This window comes from Octopus bimaculoides, chromosome 1 (genome assembly GCF_046866305.1).
Source record: "Octopus bimaculoides isolate indiv1 chromosome 1, ASM4686630v1, whole genome shotgun sequence".
Taxonomy (NCBI): Eukaryota; Metazoa; Mollusca; class Cephalopoda; order Octopoda; family Octopodidae; genus Octopus; species Octopus bimaculoides.
Genome location: NC_142928.1, coordinates 52,787,698 through 52,813,555, shown reverse-complemented (window position 1 = coordinate 52,813,555; position 25,858 = coordinate 52,787,698). Strand labels below are relative to the sequence as shown.

The 25,858-nt window shown below is 36.5% G+C and overlaps 2 protein-coding genes across 4 annotated transcripts in view; one reads left to right on the top strand and one right to left on the bottom strand.

Annotated features, from left to right (window-relative positions):
- LOC106873283 (centrosomal protein of 83 kDa) overlaps positions 1–1,728 on the top strand; it is a 28,734-nt gene extending 27,006 nt beyond the window's left edge. For all 3 annotated transcript variants that reach the window (XM_014920588.3, XM_014920586.3, XM_089357680.1), the window contains one exon: positions 681–1,728. In XM_014920588.3, the coding sequence (XP_014776074.1) occupies positions 681–824 (144 nt within the window). In that variant the 3' untranslated portion in view covers positions 825–1,728. The remainder of the gene's footprint in view (positions 1–680) is intronic.
- LOC106873276 (mitochondrial S-adenosylmethionine carrier protein) lies at positions 1,379–24,529 on the bottom strand. Its single transcript, XM_014920570.3, has 10 exons — positions 24,216–24,529; positions 20,041–20,103; positions 14,567–14,723; positions 13,099–13,208; positions 12,260–12,364; positions 11,078–11,170; positions 9,745–9,814; positions 6,276–6,340; positions 3,269–3,342; positions 1,379–1,887 (listed from the first exon to the last, which is right to left on the bottom strand). Exons 2-10 carry the CDS (start codon positions 20,074–20,076, stop codon positions 1,779–1,781), a joined length of 819 nt encoding a protein of 272 aa, XP_014776056.1. The 5' UTR covers positions 20,077–20,103; positions 24,216–24,529; the 3' UTR covers positions 1,379–1,778.
- Between the last annotated feature and the right edge of the window lie 1,329 nt (positions 24,530–25,858).

The following is a 25,858-nucleotide window of genomic DNA, read 5'->3' as shown; positions in this document are numbered from 1 at the left end:
CAATAGCCTTATTAGCTCCAAACTCTGCAAAGATGTTCAATATCAGTGCAGAGGAACTATCACATTTTGATCGAGTTCATTGTGGTTACTTACAGAAGCTGGACAGTGAAAAGAGAGTGCAATATGTTCAGACGGCCATACTGCATCCCATACAGATATATAAAGGCATGATATAATAAGGAAGGTATATTTGTGCCATGTCTCATCTGTCAGTTCACAACGTATGTGCCACAGGACTGCAAAATCAGGGTCGACCTGGGGATACATAACACCACCACACTGGATTAATAACAACTGTCACATTTCAACCAAAACGCAATTCCTCTGTCCCAACTGTGGCCACCAACTGAACCTACTTTCATACAAAAACAGGCTGTACAGTGGCAACAGTAATTAAGATAACTGCCCCAAATATGCACATATAATGGGGTGCACAATATGTTCTTTCATGAGGCAACGCCCTGGCATATGAAATGGGATTTGTGGATTGTACCTAGCTGTTTGATCAACTTCTCCTGTGTGATAAGTTGAACCTGAAGATGAACAATACTACCTATTCATATTAAGTTTTTCAGTAATTTCTAAATATTTTTTCCATATTCAAGATTTCAGTTTATTTGTTTTATCCACATCATTATATTACCTGACAACTTTTGTAATTACTATCATTGCATATTCAGGACAATTGCCACAGAAAAGAACTTCACCAATTAAAAGATCGTCTTGAGAAATTGGACAGCAATCAGAGGGAACAATTAGAAGAACTTCAACATTTTATATCAAATACCCCACCATCTGCACAACGAAGCTGTAGCAATGAATGATAAACTGACATAATGCTGTTGATTTTTCAGCAAAGCTAACTCCTGTTGCTCACTACCTCTATTAGCCCTGTGATCTTTAAAAAGAATTTACATTAGCCTATCCAGTTTCTGTTTTCTTTCCTTAATGATATTTGCGTACAAAATCAAATGGCAATCATACAACTTTGTTATGACCACTTCATTTTGGTCTGGGATATGGTGATATTATTGTGTGAGTCCCATTTTATTCATATTCATGATTACTTTACTCGGTTTGTTATCATTAATTGCTATATGTGTGTGAGAATGAAACTAGAATAGCCAAAATAAGAACAGCATCTCCAACTAAACAGAAGTTGATTGCCAGTGAGGGTCACATCAGAAATTATCAATGATATGGGTTAGCCCAAGTTAATACTGTATTAGATCAGGGTGAAAAGGTAATATCAAGACAGATTGGTGTAAACAGTGTATTCACTGAGGCAAGTATAAAATTCTTTCTCTCCATTCTTGAAATACTGGTTCTAATTTTTATTGCATGGTGGTTGGAACAATACAAAATAAAAACATAAGGGTGAAGCTTTTAATAGTTTAATAGAAATTTTTTTCTCCATGCAGGCATGGATGGCATAAATAGTTTCTTGGGAAAGTATATTTATATGTTTAAATTATGCTACATGATATAAAAATCACTTCTGAAATGGGTCCGAGATGTAAAACCAGGTGTCACAAAAAAATGCAAAACGTTTATTGTGGAATTGAACTCATCATCAATGAGTTAACCACTTACAAAAAAAAAACAACAACTTCTGTGCCAAAATAAAATAATGATAAAAATTGTTAAATTTGTTTTAAAAAAAAATCAAAATTTTCTTTATTTCGTTTACAAAATTTTAAAAAATAAAGAAATTAAAAAAATATAAAACCTGTTCTCTTCTTTAAAAATATTAAATTCAACAATATTTCTCTTTGATTTTAATGTAAAACCAATGATAGTAGATGTTTAACTTCATCATAAATTCCCAGAAAAATAGCACCGCCAGCAGAAATCCACATGACACGGGGCACAATTCCAGAATAAAGGCTACAAAAGAAAGTTTAAAAGTTTTATGAAAAGAAAACATATTTCAATCCAAACTAAAGCAGACAATTTCTTTTCTCTCTCTCTTTTATTTACTTTTTTACTCTTTTACTTGTTTTAGTCATTTGACTGCAGCCATGCTGGAGCACCGCCTTTAGTCGAGCAAATCGACTCCAGGACTTATTCTTTGTAAGCCTAGTACTTATTCTATCGGCCTCTTTTGCTGAACCGCTAAGTTACAGGGATGTAAATATACCACCATCGGTTGTCAAGCGATGTTGGGGGGACAAACACACACACATATATATATATATATATATACGACAAGCTTCTTTCAGTTTGCATCTACTAAATCCACTCACAAGGCTTTGGTCGGCCCGAGGCTATAGTAGAAGACACTTGCCCAAGGTGCCACGCAGTGGGAATGAACCCGGAACCATGTGGTTGGTAAGCAAGCTACTTACCACACAGCCACTCCTGCGCCTTTATTATTTTTTTTTTTTACAAAAGATTATTTATAAGGCTGAAATATTCTCTAAACTTGTGAAAATATATATGACCTGATGGTTAGAATGTTTGACTCGTGATCAAATGATTGTGAGTTCAAATCCTTAAGCAAGGCACGTCATTTCATGTTCCTCCAGTTTATTCAGTTGTGATGGGTAAACGGAGTTGACTTCTGTTATTCATCTGATAAAGTACCAGATATGTACAGGTGTTGATTCAATCAAGTACATTGTCAGCCAACCATTTCTGACCAATGTAAGAAATTATCATTAGTTTCTTCCTTTCTCTAATCCTGATGGGTTTTAATGAAAATATATTAAGTCTTGCTGAAGAATATACATGTTTAACAAGCAAAACATGTGATCAATTCCAATCACATTTTCTAACCTAAAAATTTCTATACAATAAGACTAAAGCTATTTATATCTTTTATCTTTTACTTGTTCTATTCACTGGGCTATAGCCATGCTGGGGCATCTCTTTGATGGTTTTAGTCAAACAAATCAACTCCAGTATTTACTTTAAGTCTGGTACTTATCCCATCAGTCTCTTTTACCAAACCACTAAGTTATGGAGACATAAACAAACACTGGTTGTCAAGCAGTGGTGGAGCACAAACATACACATGGATATATATATCTGACAGGCCCCCCCCCCCACCACAGTTTTTGTCTACTAAATTCACTCACAATGCATTGGTCAACCCAGGGCTATAGTAGAAGAGACTTGTTCAAGGTGCCACATAGTGGGGATGAACCTGAAACCATGTGGTTGCAAAGCGAGCTTCTTAACCATACAGCCATGCCTACACTTATATATGACATTTATTAACTAATGTATCAACTATAGTTATTGTCCAAATAAAGATCTTTCTTACCCAAAAAATCCCTTTTCACGGTAAATGAGTTTCAAAGCACCGATAATCTTCCCAGAAGCAAGAGATGAGTCTTTCTACAGTCAGAGAAGAGAAGACGAAAAAAAAAAATTATAGAATATTTTAATTTCAGGATATATTCTTTTCTACTCTAGGCACAAGGCTCAAAATTTTGGGAGAGGGGTCCAGTCGATTAGATCGCCCCCAGTACACAACTGGTACTTAATTTATCGACCCTGAAAGGACGAAAGGCAAAGTTGACCTTGTGGAATTAGAACTCAGAACGTAAAGACAGACAAAACACTGCTAAGCATTTTGCCTGGCTTGCTAATGTTTCTGTCAGCTTTTGCCGAACCACTAGGTTATGGGGGTGTAAACACACCAAAACCGATTAGCAGTGCTGGTGGTGGACACACACACACATATATCCATCTTGTAGGCCTTTCAGTTTCCATCTACCAAATCTACTCACAAGGATTTGGTTGGCCTGAAGTTATAGTAGGAGAGATTTATCCAAGGTGCTTTGCTGTAGGACTGAACCTAGAACCATGTAGTTGCAAAGCAAGCTTACTACACAGCGATGCCTGCACCATGTGTGGCTGTGTGGTAAGAAGCTTGCTTCCCAACCACATGGTTCTGGGTTCAGTTCCACTGCATGGCACCTTGGGCAAGTGTCTTCTACTATAGCCCTGGGCAGACCAAGAGCTTCATCATCATCATCATCGTTTAACGTCCACTTTTCATGCTAGCATGGGTTGGACGATTTGACTGAGGACTGGCAAGCCAGAAGACTGCACCAGGCTCCAATCTGATCTGGCAGAGTTTCTACAGCTGGATGCCCTTCCTAACGCCAACCACTCCGAGTGTGGTAGGTGCTTTTACGTGCCACCGGCACGAGGGCCAGTCACACAGTACTGGCAACGGCCATGCTCAAAAGGTGTTTTTTTATGTGCCACTTGCATGGGAGCCAGTCCAGCGGCACTGGCAACGACCTCGCTTGAATGATTTTCTAATGTGCCACCAGCACAAGTGCTAGAAGGCAACGCTGGTAACGATTACACTCTAATGGTGCTATTTACGAGCCACTAGCATGGAAGCCAGACAGCTGCTCTGGCAATGAACACACTCGACAGTGCTGTTAGTGCTCCACTGGTGCAGTGACCAGTCATCGAGTATGGTTCAATTTCGATTCAATTTGGTTCTTGATCTCTGTAGAAACTTAGTCAATCAAATATGAGCTCAGTAAATATGCGTGATGATTACTGTATCACAGAAATTTGAAATGCCAGCCTATCTGAAAGGTGTATAAGCAAATTAAGGAATGTATAATTTTTCATTCTTTGTTTATCTTCTATACTAAATTTATTCACTGTTCAAACTTCAGATTTACTCATTAGACAGACAACCGAAAGTAATTTTACAATCAATGTGGATTACAATGAACAATTTAGCAATTTATTTAGCCAAGTTTGATCCCTACAAAATGCTTATAAAGTATTTGCCTGGATTTTTAATCTCTTTTCTTTCATATATATATATATATATATATATCAAGCTGGTGCAAAAGTAATGTCTGATTTCTATAAAAAATGTTTCAACGAATTTACCAATTTTTTAACCTCCTCTTATAGTTTTAAGATATCTCTGTGTCTAATTTGTATTATTTTCTTTCTGGCCTTAATTCTCAGAAAATTTTACCACCATGTTTGTCCCATCTAAAGATCACATAAGAAATGTTTTGCTCTACAAGTTTCATAAAGGTGTTAATGCAAGTGCGGCAAGATCTATTCAGAGCACTTATGGGGATAATGTAGTGAATGAAAGAAGTTGCAGGAGGTGGTTTTCCTGTTTCTGAAGTGGTGATTTCACTTTGAAAGAAGAGCCAAAAGAGGGTCGTCCAAAAAAAACTTGATTCCAAAATGTTGGAAGCTCGTTTCAGAGAACCCTACAGTTACCACTAGGGAACTTGCAGAACAATTAAACGTGGCCCATACAACCGTGGTATGCCAGCTAAAACACATTGGAAAAGTTTCAGTGGCTGGAAAATGGGTCCCTCACGAGCTGTCCCCAGAGAATCGACAACAGCGTGTCGCTTGTTGTCAATCATTGCTTTCGTGACACTTTCAAGCAACATTTTTAGACAGGCTTGTTACAAGTGATGAGAAGTGGATTCTTTACCATAATGTTAAACACTGCCATTCTTGGATCAGTTGAGGAGGACGGCCATTTCAGCAATTGAGAGGAGAATTTCATCCAAAGAAGATCATGTTGAATGTATGGTGGGATATTAAAGGAGTAATCCATTATGAACTGTTGGGCAACAACCAAACAATTAATGCTAATCTTTACTGTGAGCAACTTTGTAATTTGAAAACAGTTCTGAGCCAAAAGCAAGCATCCTTGGTTAACAGAAAGAGTGTCATCTTCCGTCATGATAATGCTCGTCCTCACACAGCTTGACTGACGAAAACTCTCTTGGAAGAACATGGTTGGGAAATACTGCCTCATCCTCCATATTCTCCTGACCTTGCTCCTTCTGATTACCATTTGTTCCGAGGACTACAGAAGCATTTTGATGGACTTAGGTTAACAAGAGAAGAGATTGAAAATGAGTTAGATTCATATTTTGGTTCTAAACCTACAGAATTTTACAAGCGAGGCATTTATAAGGTTGTTGAATGATAGAATGAGGTCATTGAAAGCAACGGAGAGTATGTTAATGAATAAATATTCATTGGCTTATTCATTTTTATCTTAGATCTTTAAATCAGACATTACTTTTGCACCAACCTGATATGTTACTATGCAGCAGGAATAAACCTGAAACCATATAATTGCCAAGTGCGTTTCCTAATCACACAGCCAAGCCTGTTATATCATAAAATAATGAAAATTATCTTCAGGTGGTATAACATTTCGAGTGAATAGAAATCAGAGCCAATAAAATTAGAAAGAAAGATTTTAAATCATATTTGGTTTTTAAAATAATAACAGCATAAAAATAATATACCTTTGCCAACATGATCCTTGTTTTAGCTACATCTAATGGAGTGGTTGTCCCTGCAGCAATTCCTCCTACAGATAAACATATTTATTTTTGATGTCAATATATTCCCATCACAAAATAAAATCAGTGTTAACATAATGTAGTGAATCAAGAAATCTTCATAGAAATCTCACCCAAAGTGAAGTGCATTCTTTTTTTGTCAAATCATTTACAAACAATGTATACATGCAGATGTGGGTGAGTCTCACCTGTGGCCTTAACATCTCTAGACATATTTTGGTATTATTAAACCTCATCAGAAATACAGGGAGACCATCATACGTTTTATGTTTTATTCCTGATAGTAGGAGAAAATTTTTTTTGTCTTTCTAATATAAATACTTACACATACATGCATGTGTGTGATGGTGAATCCTATAGGGCCATAGTGTCACTCTAAAGTCTTTGTTTACATGTTTTAAATGAAGTGTTAGGCTGCCCATCTTACTCTATGCTCATTCAGAGTTGTACTTAGTGAAAAAAAAATTAAAAAACCTCTAAACACTCATCCGTTTTAAAATGCTACATTTGCTGACTCTTTTGTAGTACTTCTTTTTACCTTCAGGTAGATTGGGATACAGATAGTTATGTGACTGGGCCATAGATACATCAACGACATGATATTAACAGCTGACTTGTTGTAATCCTACCTTATTTAGTTGGGTATTTCGCTTGCCCCAATAAGTCTTCGCAAGCTGAGTTTCGTGTCCAATGAAGGAGACGACGTTGGCATGGGTGCCAGTCGTCGAATTTAGTTCGGTTTCGATTTCACTTGCCTCAACAGGTCTTCACAAGCGGAGGTGTGTGTGTGTATATGTTTGTGTCTCTGTCCCCACAAATATCACTTGACAACCGATGGTGGTGTGTTTGCATCCCTGTAACTTAGCAGTTCGCTAAAAGAGACCGATAGAATAAGTACTAGGCTTATAAAGAATAAGTCCTGGGATCGATTTGCTCGACTAAAGGCGGTGCTCCAGCATGGCCACAGTCAAATGACTGAAACAAGTAAAGAGTGCATATATATATATATATATCGTTCCAACATAAATTTCCGGATTATTCACACAAGGATTACTTTGCACGGATTTCTACACGGATATTTACCACTGGAATGAAACTACACTTCAAGTACTGTTCTCTCTTTTTTCAGCACATCACACTCTTTACCACTTCATACTAAAAATATCCGCCTATGGATATAATAATAGAGCTTCTTGAAAGAAAAGCTGAACATAAGAAGCGTCAGTTGTGGCGTGCAAGAGAGACGATTGCGCTGGTTTGGACATGTGGTGAGAATGAATGAGGATAGCTGCGTGAAAAGGTGCCACTCCCTAACAGTTGAGGGAACCTGTGGAAGAGGTAGGCCCAGGAAGACCTGGGCTGAGGTGGTGAGGCAAGACCTTCGAACATTGGGCCTCACCGAGGCGATGACTACTGACCGAGACCTTTGGAAATGTGCTGTGCATGAGAAGACCCGGCAAGCCAAGTGAGATCGTTGCCAGTGCCCCCCCACCCTGGACTGGCTCTTGTGCGGGTGGCACATAAGATGTACCATCCTGAGCGTGACCGTTGCCAGTACCGCCTGACTGGCCTTGTAGGGTTTTCGAGCGAGATCGTTGCCAGTGCCCCTGGACTGGCTCTTGTGCGGGTGGCACATAAAAGACACCATTTCGAGCGTGGCCGTTTTCGTGCGGGTGACACGTAAAAGCACCCACTACACTCTCTGAGTGGTTGGCGTTAGGAAGGGCATCCAGCTGTAGAAACTCTGCCAAATTAGATTGGAGCCTGGTGTAGCCATCCGGTTGCACCAGTCCTCACTCAAATCGTCCAACCCATGCTAGCATGGAAAGCGGACGTTAAACGATGATGATGATGATTACTTTATTTTTTCTGTCTCCCATGAAGGGAAGTACTGGATCTTCCCAGAAACAGCTGTAAGACTATCCATAAATTTCTTCAACATTACCTTTGCTCTCTTTATCGTTTTGTTTTTATATATTTACATATATATATATATATATATATATATATATATATACATACATATACATAAGACTTAGTTGTGATCTGAACATAACCACTTCTGACACAGAGAATCGGGAGCCCTTTTGGGCATTCTATTTTCCTTGCTGGAAGGGTTCCCAACCCATGTGCTCCCATCGCAACACTGATTCTGCCCAAATTTGACGTCCATTTTACTTAGTTTGATTTGAAATAAAGAACTTGATTAGCTTAATAATCCTAACTTAATCCCGGGCAAAGCCGAGCTATACTGCTAGTATATATATATATATATATATATATATATATATATATATATAATATAATATAGGATAAATTCTTTATAAGAATTTATCAAGTAGTCAGCGTGAAAAAACCTCATAATGAAAAAATAACGAAAAATTTCGTAATGAAAAAATTCATCGCTTCTTCACAGATATATTTAAATAATTAGAATATATTCAGTGCTGAATATCATTCTGTATAAGCACATGTTACCGAGATGCAACTGGATAAATTCAAATTTCTTTCAGGGATATATAATTGTGAACAAAAGTCATCGTTACTGTGATGGCTACATCGTGGTAGGTTGATTCTTGTTTATTTTTATATATCTTGACCATACGTGTACTGATGAACAAAAGAATACAGGTTACTTCACAGTTTTTTCTGTATTTGATTGAGAAACCAGTGGTCTACCGTTGAGTTTTTAAGAGATAAATTTTGAAAAGCTGCATTCCCTCGCTTTCGGTAAATATGGTGCTTATTTTTAGTAGTTTTTTGACTTATTTAGTCCCTCGATAGCGTGAGGCATTAATACACAGTTAATGCCCTTTATATATATTTAAATATATATATATATATATATATATATATATCATCATCATCTTTTAACATCCGTTTTCCATGGGTTGGACGGTTTGACTGAAGACTGGCAAGCCAGGAGGCTGCACCAGGTTCCAATCTGTTCTGTCAAAGTTTATACAGCTGGATGCCCTTCCTTATGCTCTGAGAGTGTAGTGGATGCTTTTTATGTGCCACTGGCAACGACCACGCTTGAATGGCGCTTTTTACATGCCACTAGCAAGGGAGCCAGTCAGGTGGCATTGGTATCGCTCACTCAAATGGTGCATTTTACGTGCCACTGGCACAGGTGCCAGTTAGGTGGCACTGGCATCAGCCACGACAACGATTTCACTTAACTCAACAGGTCTTCTCAAGCACAGCATATTGTCTGATGATTGAAGGGTGAACCTACAAAATAGTTACACTTGCGTTCCAAAATGTAATTAAAAGAAATACCTGTTTTCAACAGGTGCTTTCTTTTACAGTAGTGTTTTTTCCTTAGGTTTGATTACGAAAACTTCTAAATTACTGTAAAACCATTTTGTAAAGCTCTATCCTAGAATACATCATAAAAGGGTATTCTTACCAGCCAGAGCACCACAAACTGATGATTGCCAAGGTTTCACAGGCTCTTGTTGTTTCTCACTCCAAAATCTCTGCCAAATATAGATGATAGAAATAAAGACTCAATTTAGAAAATGTTCTTACTGTTCAAAAAAAGACATGGATTGAAATAACATTTCTCAAAGAGAAAGACCTTTGGTTGCCAACAGAGGTAAAAGCTCTTTGTACTTTCTTCATTTTATTCTTATCTAATAATTACACTTTCTGTACAACTTCCTCCATTGCTAATTAGATCACCTAGGTAGCAGAAATTATCTACTACTTCCAGAGAGCCACTGGGACATTTGAGGAAATCAGTTTCCCATGTATCTGTGGTCTTTATAGCTCCTGTACATCTTCCTTATACAAACACAACTTTCTTAGATAATCTTCCTACTATTCCATTGCACTTTTTGTATATCCACAGCTTGCACTGGGCACATCAAATGAAATTTCTTCCTACACCCTTTCTACATATTGAGCAGGACCATTTACCTGAAGAGTGAAGACTCCTGTCTGATTTCTTGCTTACTAGGACCTTGGTTTTGCTAAGTTAACTTTAAGACCCTTTGAGTCCACACATGGAATTTCTTTTCTAATTTTGTTACAGATTCTACTATGAAGGCAAGATCCTTAGCATATAGTAGTTCCCATGGGCTTCCAGTCTTAAATCCCTCTGCTATGGCCTGGAGGACAATGATGAATAGGAAGGGGCTGAAGACCTAGCCTTGGTGAACACCAGGCTGTGTGTTTATAGAAGAAAGGATTATTATTAGGGCAAGATCATCAGCATATAGTAGTTCCTGTGGGCTTCCAGTCTTAAATTTCTTTATGACCTGGAGGACGAATTCATTTTAATTAAAATCCATGAGATTTTTGTATTTAGCACAAATATAATGAATATTGTTGCAGTTAAGAGGCTTGCTTTGCAAACATATGGTTTCAAGTTCAGTCCCAATGCATATCACCTTGGGCAAGTATCTCCTATTATAACTATGGACCAACCAAAGTCTTGTAAGTGGATTGAGCAGACATAAACTGAAAAGAATTCTTCATTGTGTGTGTTGTAGTTCTAAACAAGCATCACTGTCTTACAAGTTGTTTCCAACCATCCATGAAAAACTTAACTGGCTCTAGGAAAATATTATGTTGCTTGGAAATAGGTGAGGACTGGTGACAAGGAGGGCATCCAACCATAGAAAATCTGACTTAACAAATTCCACCTGATCTGTACAAGCATGAAAACTGAACATTAAATGATGATGATATATGTGGCTAAATGCAAGAATCACTGAATGTAACTATGGCATTACTACCTTAAAAAATTCCCAAAGTGGAAATTGGATGAAAGAGAATGGAATTTCTCTGGAAACAGTGCTTCCATAACCTCGATAAAGTCCTCTGATACCCTACAACAGAAACAAGCATTTTAACAATGGTTGAAAAATCAAGATATCAATGTAAAGGAAGATACAATGAAGAGTTTACATGGTAACAAAAGACAATTGAGATTTATTGAAACTTTATTTATTCACCTATTTTTTTTTTACTGCTGTGTCATTCACAGGTGGTATAGGTTTTACTAATTTTGATGTTCGTGTATTTTTATAGAATGCAGATGTTCAAGACAAAGTAACAGACAAATAGTAATAAGGCTAGTAATTCCAATCTTTCTCCCAGTGAAGTGTTTTGTAACTCACAAATGGCATGCCAAGGTAGATATAAACAGGTACTGCAAAGTAGGAACTCACTATTTTAAGTAACTATAGTACTATGAAACTAATGTATGCTTAAATTTTGTAGAACTTAAGATTTAAACTCATGTGCATTTGCCGACTTGATACTTTACTATATCTGCTAGTTTACTAAAAAAGCATTTAGTATTATATTGTGAACAACAGCAGAAAGGTTGATAATAAGTCTTCCAGTCAAAGCTGATAATGTGTCTACTGGTTGAAATGGACAGGGTATACTCAGTTCCCAGGTAAGACAACTAGCACTTGTTAAATGAATCCTGTTAATAATAAATAGCACAAGTAGGCACAGATTACAACTGTAAGAAGTAAAAATGCTGTCCAATTGATGAGAGTTTCATTATCTTTTAATGCTAAATTTAAGTTCTACCATGGTAGTGGCTTAGAAAGTAGAAACAAATTAGTTAGATACATATGATATTAAGTTACAATCTCAAAGGTCTTTAGTTCATTTCCTCTGAAGAATTTTCATATATTTGCAGAGTGCACTTTATTCTAAGTGCTTCATTTCATCTAGCTATTTATAATAGTAACAGATCAAATGAGAATGATCTCTATGATAGACTGATATCCTACTAGGAGATTTATTTAGCATTTCTTATCACAGTAAAACACTAAGCTGTTTTGGCTTAAAAGCCATCCAATAAGAAGAAAGTCAACAATATTTTTGATTTTTTTGAGAAGAATGTATTACTTATTGTAGCTGATAGTTTTCTTATGAGATAAAAGTTACTTTTTACTTACTTCTGCCTGTAAGGTTTGCTGGAAAATCTTCAGAGAAGACATGTTTGATGACGTCTGAGTTCTCTGTTTGACTACCTCGACAGGTACTCGGATCAAACAAGCCATCTGTGTTGAACAAGCAAAAATTAATCAATCAGAATTTATGCTAATCCTTTAAAGAAAAGCATATACATGTACACACACACACACATATATTCACAATTCTATCTCATCTTATCACATCTCCATATTGATACTTCTCATCAACCATACCTCCATACTTGTTCCATCAATCATTGTATTCACTGCTACCCCCACACACACATCTCTAACCATCTGTTACTCTCCCCTCAAACATTCATGAAAGTACCCATGCTCCCCTCTCCTCCTCTGACTCATTGTCTCACTGCCTTGTACCTTGAGAGGTTGCTCGGGTACTTCTTCACTACCAATTTTATCTCCTTCCCAACTACTCCCACTGCTATATAATGAGTGGTAGCCATATATCTCCTCTATAGTAAGACACCTATGCTTGTTCTTCTATCATACTTTAGCATTTCAACACTTGGCATAATGTTACCTCTCTCACTCAAACAGACACACTTGGTAGCAGGAGCTTTTTTCCTTTTCTTTTTGTTTTTTTGTGTTGCAATTTAGTTGGCACCTCACTAGTACCGGTGACACAAAAAAGCACCCAGTATAAACTATAAAGTGGTTGACATTAGGAAGAGCATTCAGCTATGCAAGCAAGCTATACCAAAGCTGACACTAGAGCTCAGCACAGTCCTGCAGCTTGCCAGATTCTGTCAAACCGTCTAACCTATGCCAACGGACATATGATGATGATGATGATAACTTACCACTTCTCCTGCAGATGCAGCTATCATGTAACTTATTGATGCTATTTTTGGCTCAAATGTCGTTGAGATGACTGTTTTAGTGAATTCATATGTGAGAAAAAACAAAGATGCTGAAATTAAGGCAAAAAAATTCCATAAGAATTGATTAAACTATTATGGTAAAATATGGTATGGTCAAAGTTTCAAATAAACTACTTCTTTAAAATTTTTTAAAAATTAAATTTCATATTTTAAATGGGGAGGAAGACACTGAAAATTTGGATATTCTGGGATTTTATGCATGTTATTTGGAAGTTCTAATTTTTAAATGCTAGTTTTCAATTGCAAAATGTACTGGTTGTCTTTTTTCTATCAGCTATGCCCAAAACCAGCATACTGTGCCTTATCTCACAATGATATAGATGTATCAGAATTTATAATTAATGATTGTATCCATACATCAACATTAGAACTGCAAATGACACTTGTTAAAAACTTTATTTTCATAAGCAAATCTAAGATTCTCTTTAAAATTCATTTTGTCACTCAACAATTATATCAATCTCTAACAGAAGCTCAGATTTTTTAAAACTAAAACTGCACCAAAAAGTGGGGAGATTTTCTTTACAGAATAAGAAAAGAAAAGAAAAAAAATTTATCTCATAGCAGTTGAATGTTCTGAATCAAAACAAGTCATTTCCATCATGTTTTTGCCTTTAGAGCATCCGAACTCTTTTGCAAATCTTTTCCACTCCTCTTGGTCTTTGGCTTTCTTTATACATTCAGATATTCTTATCCCAGTTCACATTTCAACATCACTGAGTCAGTCTCTTCTTGGTTGTTCTCTTCTTTTATTTTCTATTTTACCAAACATGATTGTATTTTCAATTAACCCAGTCATTCTACTAATGTGACTATACAATTGCAGCTTCCTTCCTCTTGCTATATCTATAAGTCTTTTTCTCTTCCCAACAAAGACAGTAAGTTGTTCTAAGATTGACTGTTTGGTCTGGTGGTCCTTCCACATAATGTAAGAGTTTTCAGAAAGCACCTCATTTCAAATGCTGACAATTTTATCTCAGTGATTTTTTGAGTATGTCTATGTCTGACATCCATACAACAGAGTTGTATAGATTACATTAGTTTCAGTTTCTCACTTAAATCAATGTTCACACTGCTCCAAATTTATTTATCTTTGCCAATTATGCTATTGTTATTTCAATCCACCTCTTCATCTCAGTTTTGCATGTTACATTTTCATAAAATAGGAACCAGAATGTCATTAACTTGAATTGGTGTCATTTGTTCTGTGTTATCTTTTTTTTTACAGTTGATTTTCATACCATATTTACTTGAAACAATGTCTAGTCTTCTTGTGATATCAGGTAAATTACTTTTATGAACTGGTTAACAACTCAATGATGAAATGGATAAATTTAGAAAGTTAGATGATAAAATGAAATGGAAATAAAACAAAAAAAAAAAAAACCTTGGGGAGCAGATCCAATAACAGCAGAGCCAAGCCCAGAGTAAATTCCTCGGAAACCACCTGATGCCTGAAATCCACGTTGGCTTTGCAAACGAGTCCGCATGGTGTCAAGAGGAAAAAGCAGAACGTCTACAGATGTTCCAGCAGCACCACCAGCCTGAAATTGTAACAAATTATTGTTATTAGAATCACCATCAATAAATTATACATGGTATATAGTGCAATTATGAAACAATAAAAGTGATACAATTTTGGAAATTCAACGAACATATAAAGTAAAGTGAGAAAATTTATAAAAATATTGAAGAGTTCTTTCTGTTACTAGGAGCAGGCATGGCTGTGTGGTTCAGAAATTTGCTTCCTAACAATGAGGCTTTTGGTTCAGTTCCAGTGCACTGTACCTTGGGCAAATGTTTTCCATAATAAAGCTTTGAAAGAAGCCATTGCATATGTAGGTGTGTATCATCATTATCCATCTTTATCATTTAAGTCCACTTTTTGCATGCTTGCATGGGTTAGATGAAATTTGTTGAGTAAGATATATATATATATATATATATATATATGATTATGAACAAGGAGTATGGAATGAGCAAGTCCTTTTGTTACATTGATCATAATTGATCTCCTGAATATTGCTATATATTGCAATAAACTATGCAACAATTTATTCAGGAAGTCTTGAACTCAACTCATCAGAATTATGTATAAAATTCATTTTATACACAATTCTGATGAGCTGAGTTCAAGATCTCATGAAGAAATTGCTGCCTGTATTATTGCATAATATAGCTATATTTATGAGTTCAAATTTCAATGAAACAATTGTAAATTGATATAGTAAAAGAACTTGTTCACTCCTTTCTCATTGTTTGTAATAATAAAAATTCTGTGGATACTTGTGAATTTTCAGGCATGTGTTTGGTAGAACAAAGAATTTCCAGATTACAGTTTATCTGATAGCCTGTACCCATGGATGAGCATAATAAGGTAAACTCCAAAGTTAGCATCTAAATGAGATTATTATTACTACCATCACCATCATCATTACACACACACACAACAGACTTCTTTCAGTTTCCATCTACCAAATCCACTCACAAGGCTTTGATCAGGCTGGGGCTATAGTAAAACCACTTACCCAAGGTGCTATGCCTGCACATAGTGAGTGTGTGTGTGTGTGTGTGTGTGTGTGTGTGTGTGTGTGTGTGTGTGTGTGTATGTGTTACAAACTACTGTCATACAAGCAGAGCAGTATCATTCATTTCCAGTCTTCTTTGAAATTATGTCTGACCATAGGGATATACTATCTTGCTTGGAAACAAGTGAGGGTTGGTGTCAGAGAGTACATCTGTCCTTAGAAAATCTGCCTCAATGAACTCCATCTGACCATGCAAACATAGGAAAGATGCTGCTGCTGCTGATGATGATGATTTGCCAACCCTAGCTGAACAAACTTGATAGTGCAAAAGTGGATGACTAAACGTCATACTTGAATCCGAGTTCCAATACATTGCATAAACTATGGTCTTATCTAAGAAGGGCTCCATCCAAAATATTAGTTTCTTCAAGCCATGAGGTCCTAAACGTGGTCTCCTGACCTGCTAGAAATAGCAGCAAAATCTTCTTCAAATTGCACTTTACTGTCTTACAAAAGGAAACGACATATTAAATATAGTCCTAGATACACCATTTTAGAGTGTCGAGAACTACATGACAGGATGGTTGTTGCTGGAATGCTTTTAGTAATAGGTCTACCCATTCAGGGTTGACCTGAATCTAAACAGAAACAATAGTGACTATCTTTTCTCATAACACACCAACATGATTCTCTCTTCAGTTATTCTCTATGAGATTCATGCCAATGCACACCATTGACTACATATATGCAACAATATATATGTTAAATAGTGTTAGGAGGTGGATATGGTAGACTGAAACTGAAAGAAGCTTGTATGTGTGTGTGTGTGTGTGTGTGTGTGTGTATATACATACATATATATACACATACATCATCATCATCATCATCATCATCGTTTAACGTCCGCTTTCCATGCTAGCATGGGTTGGACGATTTGACTGAGGACTGGTGAAACCGGATGGCAACACCAGGCTCCAGTCTAATTTGGCAGAGTTTCTACAGCTGGATGCCCTTCCTAACGCCAACCACTCAGAGAGTGTAGTGGGTGCTTTTACGTGTCACCCGCACGAAAACGGCCACGCTCGAAATGGTGTCTTTTATGTTCCACCCGCACAAGCCAGTCCAGGGGCACTGGCAACGATCTCGCTCGAAAATCCTACAGGAGCCAGTCAGGCGGTACTGGCAACGGCCACGCTCAAAATGGTGCATCTCATGTGCCACCTGCACAAGAACCAGTCCAGGGGCACTGGCAACGATCTTACTTGGCTTGCCGGGTCTTCTCACGCACAGCACATTTCCAAAGGTCTCGGTCAGTAGTCATCGCCTTGGTGAGGCCCAATACATATATATACATATACATATATATATATATATATATATATATATATATATATAGACATACGTAGGAGTGGCTGTGTGGTAAGTAGCTTGCTTGCGAACCACCTGGTTCTGGGTTCAATGCCGCTGCATGGCACCTTGGGTAAGTGTCTAGCCTCGGGCTGACCAAAGCCTTGTGAATGGATTTGGTAGACGGAACTGAAAGAAGCCTGTCGTATATATGTACATATATATATATGTATGTGTGTGCATATGTTTGTGTGTCTGTGTTTGTCACCCCAACATTGCTTGAAAACCGATGTTTATGTTCCCGTAACTTCGGGGTTCGGCAAAAGAGGCTGATAGAATAAGTACTAGGCTTACAAAGAATAAGTCTTGGGGTCGATTTGCTCAACTAAAGGCAGTGCTCCAGCATGGCCACAGTCAAATAACTGAAACAGGTAAAACATAAAAGAGTATATATATATATATATATATATATATATATATATATATATACATACACACACACACATATAAATATATATCTATATATACATATATACAAATATATATATATATACATATATACAAATATATATATACATATATACATATATACAAATATATATATACATATATACAAATATATATATAGATATATACATATATACAAATATATATATATATATATATACATATATACAAATATATATATATATATATATACATATATACAAATATATATATATATATATATATATATATACAAATATATATATATATACAAATATATATATATATATATATATATATATATATATATACATTGGAGCCTGGTGCTGCCATCCGGTTTCACCAGTCCTCAGTCAAATCGTCCAACCCATGCTAGCATGGAAAGCGGACGTTAAACGATGATGATGATGATGATGATGATGAAATATATATCTATATATATATACATATATATAGATATACACACACACATATATATATATACATATATATCATCATCATCATCATCGTTTAACGTCCGCTTTCCATGCTAGCATGGGTTGGACGACTTGACTGAGGACTGGTGAAACCGGATGGCAACACCAGGCTCCAATCTAAATTTGGCAGAGTTTCTACAGCTGGATGCCCTTCCTAACGCCAACCACTCAGAGAGTGTAATATATATATATATATATATATATATATATATATATATATATATATATATAATATATTGTTCCATTAAGGTATGATCAACAAAAATACTCCATCCAGTGAAAGATAGATATTATTTAATGTATACAGTATAAAGATACAAGCCACTGCCAGTTTCTTGCATTGGAGACACCAGGCATGTTATAAAAACCTGCCTAGACCCAAGTCTCCAAAGGAAGAAACTACCAGTAGCCTGCATCTTCATACTGTGTACATTACAGGAAATATATATATGTATGCATGCATATATACTCACACACACACACAAGATATGATTGTCCAAGATAAACTATTCCATAGTTTTCCAGCAGATATATTAAGTCAAAGCCCTTACTGCTGACATGCATGCACTTCTACTGTCCACATCTCAGATTCCATCCAACGACCACACCCAAACTGACCACAACCACCCCACCACACTGAAAACAACCCGCTGATTCAATCCTGCAGACCACATTCTCACTGACCATAACAGCCCTGTCCACACATCACACCAGCTACAGGCCTTCAACCACAACCCCTAACCTAACCAGCCTCAGTTTCAAACCACATAAGTTAGCTTTTAGGGCTTTCAGCCCATCCCCCATTTTTTTTTTTTTACTGTTTTTCTTTCATTGTTTTTGTTATTGTTACTTTTAAGGAGTAGAAAAAGAGTGAGAACTACATTTGCCCCCTTTTTCCTCTCTCCTCTACTTATGACCCTTCCAACTTCTTCATCGTCATCATCATCAACATTGTTATCATCATCTACCTCGTCGTTGTCGTCGTCGTCATGACAATTGTGCCGCCGAAGTGAAGGAACAGCAAGGTGGGGAGGGGGGGGGAGAAAGAAAGAAAGACAGAGGTGGAAGTGATGTTCTGGTCATATATATATACACACACACACACACATATATATATATATATATATATACACACATACATACACACATATATACACACACACACACATATATATAAATATATATATATATACATATTGGACACTAAACTCCACTTGCGAAGACCTGTTGAGGCAAGTGAAATCGAAATCGAGTTAAATTGGACACGAAACTCAGCTTGCGAAGACTTATTGGGGCAAGCAAAAGCGAATTTGTGATGGCACCTGTGCCCAGCATCGCCTTTCTGGCACTTGTGCCCGCGGCATGACTCAGGACTTTTGAGCGAGATCATTGCCAGTGCCCCTGGACTGGCTCTTGTGTGGGTGGCACATAAAATACACCATTTGAGCGTGGCCGTTGCCAGTACCGCCTGACTGGCCTTCGTAGGATTTTCGAGCGAGATCGTTGCCAGTGCCTCTGGACTGGCTCTTGTGTGGGTGGCACATAAAATACACCATTTTGAGCGTAAGAAAGATGATGTAAAAATTAAACAAGCATGGGGTGACAAAACAGACAGTGTATCTAGTCAGATTCATAAACCAGAGATTTCAGCGATATCTGTTGTGGTGAAATCTTAGTAGCTGGTGTTGATATAATGACCATAATATACAATGGAAGACGTTTAGAGATGGATGTCCACCCTAGCTGTCTGGTTATCTATTATATCCCTTCTAAGTAATAATGGTGTGGCATTGTATGTCAGAAATTTTGAACTGTAATATAGTGATAGAAGTGAAAGACTGGAAAGGAATTAGATTCCAATGTCAATCTAATAGTTATTCTTACACAAATAATTACTAAAAAACAAAAAATCAATGGGAACTGCAAAGAAATCAAATTAAAATTTTTTTACATAAATAAGAAATGATGATGATGATGGAAGATAATAAAAATAATGAATAAGAAGAGTATATTACATTACTTACCAACAAACTAATAATTGTAGAATAATTGGAATTCATTTTTGCAGAGTTTAGATTTTTTAAACGCTAAAATAAAGAAAATTTTGAAATATTGAAATAGATATTTAAATATCAAAATGACAAAAGGCTTTTTACTTAAACACGACATTTTATATATTTCTCTTACAACTCACTTATTTTGAATACTATTTGAAGAGAATACTTTTATCATGAAAACTTGGTATTGTGTTGTGTCTCTTAGATATTGAAAATAACTATCTGATTCTCAAATATATCTTCTTACCAGCTCTCCATTAGAGGCCTCTTTTAATATTAGTGCTCGGTTATGTCTCCCTTCTCTACATTTGCAATCTATCCAGTGTCACCACCAAACACATACTGACACTCATAGACATTTGCTTTCCAATTTTTTTCATCTTCAGTTTATTGTAGTGACTGCTTGTGGCCTTTCTTTCTTTCACATACATAAACAGTGCTTCTTTGTATCATCACAAAAAAAATAATATCCACAAAATTTTACAAAATATATTATACAAACAAAAAGTAGCATTTCTTAAACAAAGAACAAGGTCTGACAGGCTGGCTTATCACAAAGACCCAGTTCACTATATTAAAAACCTACACCAAACCTATACACTATATTAAAACAGCTATTACCTATAGGTTATGGATTCATCACCATAATACTACAGGTACATGCAACAAATGAAAAAAGAAGATGCAAATTCAACCCTCGCTGGATTTAAACATGGGTATCGCTTTGTAACCATTAATACTAATATAGTAACAAAATCCAACCTATTTCTATCTTTTTATTACATATAATTAACCTCAACATATTCATCTTGTTAATTAAGTATGAAAACTGATGTTCATTGATGTAAGGCTCAAAATGGTGTTCACCAATCCAACAAATAATTGGATATTCCATTTTATTAAATGAAATGCCTAATTATTCAATTTATACACCTTTATTATACAGGATGTAGACAGTATTTGAGGACAAATTTATGGTTTTAAAAAAATGCTTATATAACAGAAAAAAACGTATTTTTATAAAAATAACAAACATAAAGCTAAATTATTAATTTGATAATTTAATTCAATAAAACCACCATAAACATCAATAATAGCCTGTAAGTGGGGTCAAAATCATTTACAAGCTTGGATTCAGTGGTCCTTGTTCATATTGGACATGATTCGAACTATGGCAGCTTTCAAAGAATCTTTGGTGCTATGGAGGTGTTCACTGACATTTTTCTCAACAATGCTTCATACATAGTAGCCCAGTGGATTGAGATCTGGAGAATTAGGAAGCCAAATGTTGGGGGTGATGTCAGCCATCCATTCTTGTGTCATTTGAGCCTTGTGTGATGGTGCAGAATTCTGTTGGAAGACATAAGACCTTCCATTGCATACACTGTTGATCCAAGGCTTAACAACTTTATCCAGAACCTCCATATACACAGCAGCATTCACCCTAAGGAAAAAAGTGAAGAGGCATCATATGTCCTTCAATGCTAACATCACCCAAAACCATGATGCAGCAAATTTTGTGTGCATTACTCCTGGAACCTCAGAAGGGTCTGCACATAGCCATTTGTCATTTCTTCTGTTAGTTTTCTGTGAAAAACTAAATCACACTATCTTCTGATCAATTTTCAAGTTTGTTCAAAAGTCTTTTGGATCTGACTCAAACTATGGCAGCTTTCTTTTTGTTTTGTCTTTTTCTGACATGAATTGACCTCTCCTGATCATGTAAAATTTGTATCTGATGTCTTCATGCACAACATTTCTGATTGTTTTTTTCTGACATAGGAAATTTTTTTGCAATTGACCTCATTGATTTTCCTGGATTGTCATCAATGTTTTGCTTAACTTCCTGAATAAATTTGAGTGTCTTGATAGAATCAGAGTATTTGGAATGTTTTGTACATTTTGATACAGACAATATGCTTCCATCTTCTTTCTCTAATTCATACTGAATCTTGTGGACAAAAGATCTTGCAACTTTCAGAAAATGAGAAATTTCTGAATCACCATGCTTAGCCTTCAAAAGCCACAATCACAGTATGCCTTTCATTTCATTAGTAAGCATAGGGTCTGTCATAGTTATTTTCTGAAATAGAAGTTCAACAAAAATTAGTCAAATAAAATAATGACTAAAAATGCATGTGTCCTGAAAAACCATCTACACCCTGTATATATCTTTATTAAAGTCAACCATTACATTGACACACGTGATTGCAGAAGATTTTTAAAAAAACTAATTTTATGCCTGAAGCAACCAGCCAAATAGGGGTGGTAAAATCAGAATATCATTAATGTTGATCAAAGGTAAAAATATAAAGAAATTTTTTTTTTATCAGAATAACCTCAAAATAGTGGTGGGGGGACTGCTTAAAGTTTGCTGCATGTAATAATTGCAAAATCTTGTGGAGGATCAACCATTTATATTGTTTTATTATGATAGAGCATTATTTACATAAAATTCTTACAGATACTACTTTGCATTATACTCCCACAGATACACAGTAAACTGATTTCCTCAAATGTCCTAGTAGATCTTTGGAAGTAGTAGATAACTTTTGCTACCTAGGTGACCTAATTAACAATGGTGGAAATTGTACAGAAAGTGTAATTTCAAGAATAAGAATATGATGGAGAAAGTTCAGAGAGCTTTTACCTCTGTTAACAACCAACAGTCTCTCTCTCTTTGAGTGAAGGGAAGATGGTATGATGCGTGTATACAAACTGCAATGCTGCATGATAGTGAGACATGGTCCCTGAATACAGAGGACATGCAAAAGTTGGAGAGGAATGAAGCTGGTATGCTCTGCTGGATATGATGTCAGTGTGCATGTGCGACAGAAAACTGGTGTATTGAGACAAAAGTTGGGCATAAGAGAAATTATATACAATGTGCAAGAGAGGAGACTGCTCTGTTTGGTCATGTGATGCAGATGGATGAGGACAGTTGCATAAAGGAGTGCCGATCACTTAAAATGGATGGAAGCTGTGGAAGAGGAAGACATGGGATGAAGTAGAGAAAGCTGATCGCAAAATGCTGAGCCTTACAAAGGAGATGACTGAGGATTGAGATATGTGGTGTATTGCTGTACTCAAGAAGACCTGCCCACCACAACAGAATTGAGATCCTAAAACCAAGGTGCCATGTAAAAAGCATTGGTGTGGGTGCTAGCGCCACATAAAAAGCGTCCACTACACTCTGTAAATGGGTGGGATTAGGAAGGACATCCAAGCATAGAAACTGTAGGGATGAGCAGGAAGAAGAGGGTCATGACGTCAATGGTCAAGGGACTGACTGGAAGATGAAGTGCAAGAGGGAAAGTGGGGTGAAAGACACGAGGGTCGGCCTCCTCTTGCCTGCCGGAAGCATCATGAACGGACGTCAGGGAATTCGCTCCCGGGGTTGGTCAGATATCAGCTGCTTATACTGGGTGACAGGGGTAGGGCAGAAGCTTATTTTCTGTTAACTTACATGTTACAAGTCAACGAGGGACACGTCTCACCCTATGAAATTCTACGTTATAGCAATGATTTAAGGAATGCAACATTTCCGTATTGTGGAGGTGCAAGCATGTGTATTTGTGAGCGTGCGCTGAATTGGTATCGAACTTAAACAATCTTGGGCAAACTGCGGCCCAGCGGGACTTTCTAAATGGCATGCCGAAACGAGAAATTACCTTGAATTTCTTTTAGTAGTGCGACCCGCCTGATGAGGAGCTAAGTTTTATGCTGCATGCTTTTCGAAAAAGGCTGCCCACGCCTGATCTAAAGCAAAGTAATCTCTGAGTAACACACCCAAACAGAATTGGCTGTGTCCATTCTAGGTAAAGTACTCCCAAATGTTTGACGCAGTGGGGCTCAACTACGAATCGAAATTAAAATATCTAAATTTTTGTCTGACTGCAATAGGCAAAGCATTAATATTTTGAAAAGTTTCAATATAAATCTCACCACACCCGAAGGGCTACGAAGGTCATGGGTACTACACCTTTCCAAAAAAAGGGTGACCCATAAAATTCACATAGAATATAAGAAAAACACAAGTAATGTCAAAGTTAATAACGTAAAAATAATTTTTACGTAATTAACGTAAAAATCATTATTTTTAATAGTATTGCAAACAACAAATACAGTAGTTTTGTACTTACATTTTGTTTGTCTTTACTGATAGCGGCGTGCCTCGAATAATGATCACTTCTCACCCTTCATCTCCTCTTACAGAATAAATTAAGTAGAGTGATTTAAATGGGGCCCATCAAGGTAGTCAATTCATTGGCTTGCTCAAAATTATGACTATTATTATCAAGATAAATAATGAATAAAAACAATGTGTTATAGTTTCGCAGTTGCCTGAACGTCGCATGGTGTTGATCACAAAACAAGGTCAATTCAGCTAACATGTGGAAATAAACATCAGCGGTGTTCGAGGAAACAATTCCCGTTTGATTTCCCATTCGAATTCGCACTTTTTTTTGTGCGACATGTGGCACTCGCGGCAGTATGTTGTATGATTTCGTTTTTGTATTACAATTCACATAGAATATAAGAAAAACTCAAGTTTTATAATTATTTACTTGGTTTGTTTCGGTATTTCTAAAATGTTTCAAAAGAGATACCTACCTAAAAGTTGATTGAAATTATTCAGCACATCTAATAATCATGATTAGTGGTATTAAAATATGTAAATGACTTTCACGCGCTTTTGTTCATCTGATAGCAAGAAATTTACGATAACCCTCCTCGCGTTTAGGTTTATAATAAATGAAGGGATCATTTTTGTGAAGTCAAACAACTAACATTTAAATATAAAAGAGTCAACAAATAAGAAAGTAGTATTTTAGAGTTGGTTTTGTATTTTTATTTGGTTTTAATGTTTCTTTGCGTTTTAATTACAGTTAGTCAAAAGAAGTACAGTTGCCATGAATAAGTGTGAGATCAATGCAGTCCACATTAATTTTGAATTGCTGTGGGTCGACGTCAGCTGGAAAACGTAGTTTCCGAAAGGATGTAGCTAAATGCGCTGGTTTTGAGTTATAGCAGGATATTTTTAAGTTCTGAAATTTACAATAGTTAAATAGAATAAACTTAATGATCAGTAATTACTGATCTTGGCGGGATGAAGTTCAATCTCTGAGTGGCACATCACCACCATCTCTCTATCGCTCTCTCTCCCTTTCTTTCTCTCTGACTGGGTAAACATTTATCTCCTCTACAACAAGACACCTGTTTCTGTCTTGTTACACTCTAACCTCCCATCACCTGGCACAAGGCCACCTCCTCCAAATTCCCCCACTCTCAATGAATCTTTGTCTTGCAACTTATTTGGTGTCCCCGCCAGTGCTGGTGCCACGTAAAGAGCATCCATTCCACATTGTAAAGTGGTTGGCATTTGGAAGGGCATCCAGCTGTAAAAACCATGCCAAAACAGACCTCGCCAGTGCTGGTGTCACGTAAAAAGTACTCTATCCACTTTGTAAGGTAGTTGGTGTTAGGAAGGTCATCGAGACATAAAAACTTGCCAGTGAAGTCTGGTGCAGTCCTCTGGCTTACTTGCTCCTGTCAAACCATCCAACCCATGCTAGCATGGAAAGCAGACGTTAAAGGATGATGATTCATTCAACTAACCCTTCACAAAAATTTGTGACCTTGTGCTTAACGTTATATTTTCGTTATTCTACATTAAAATCCTTCCACGTGGAATCAACTTCAGATGTAAATTATTATTTCATTTGTCTCAGATTTTTCTGGTTAATAATATCCTTGTTGAGAAATGTGTCTCTTAAATAAAACT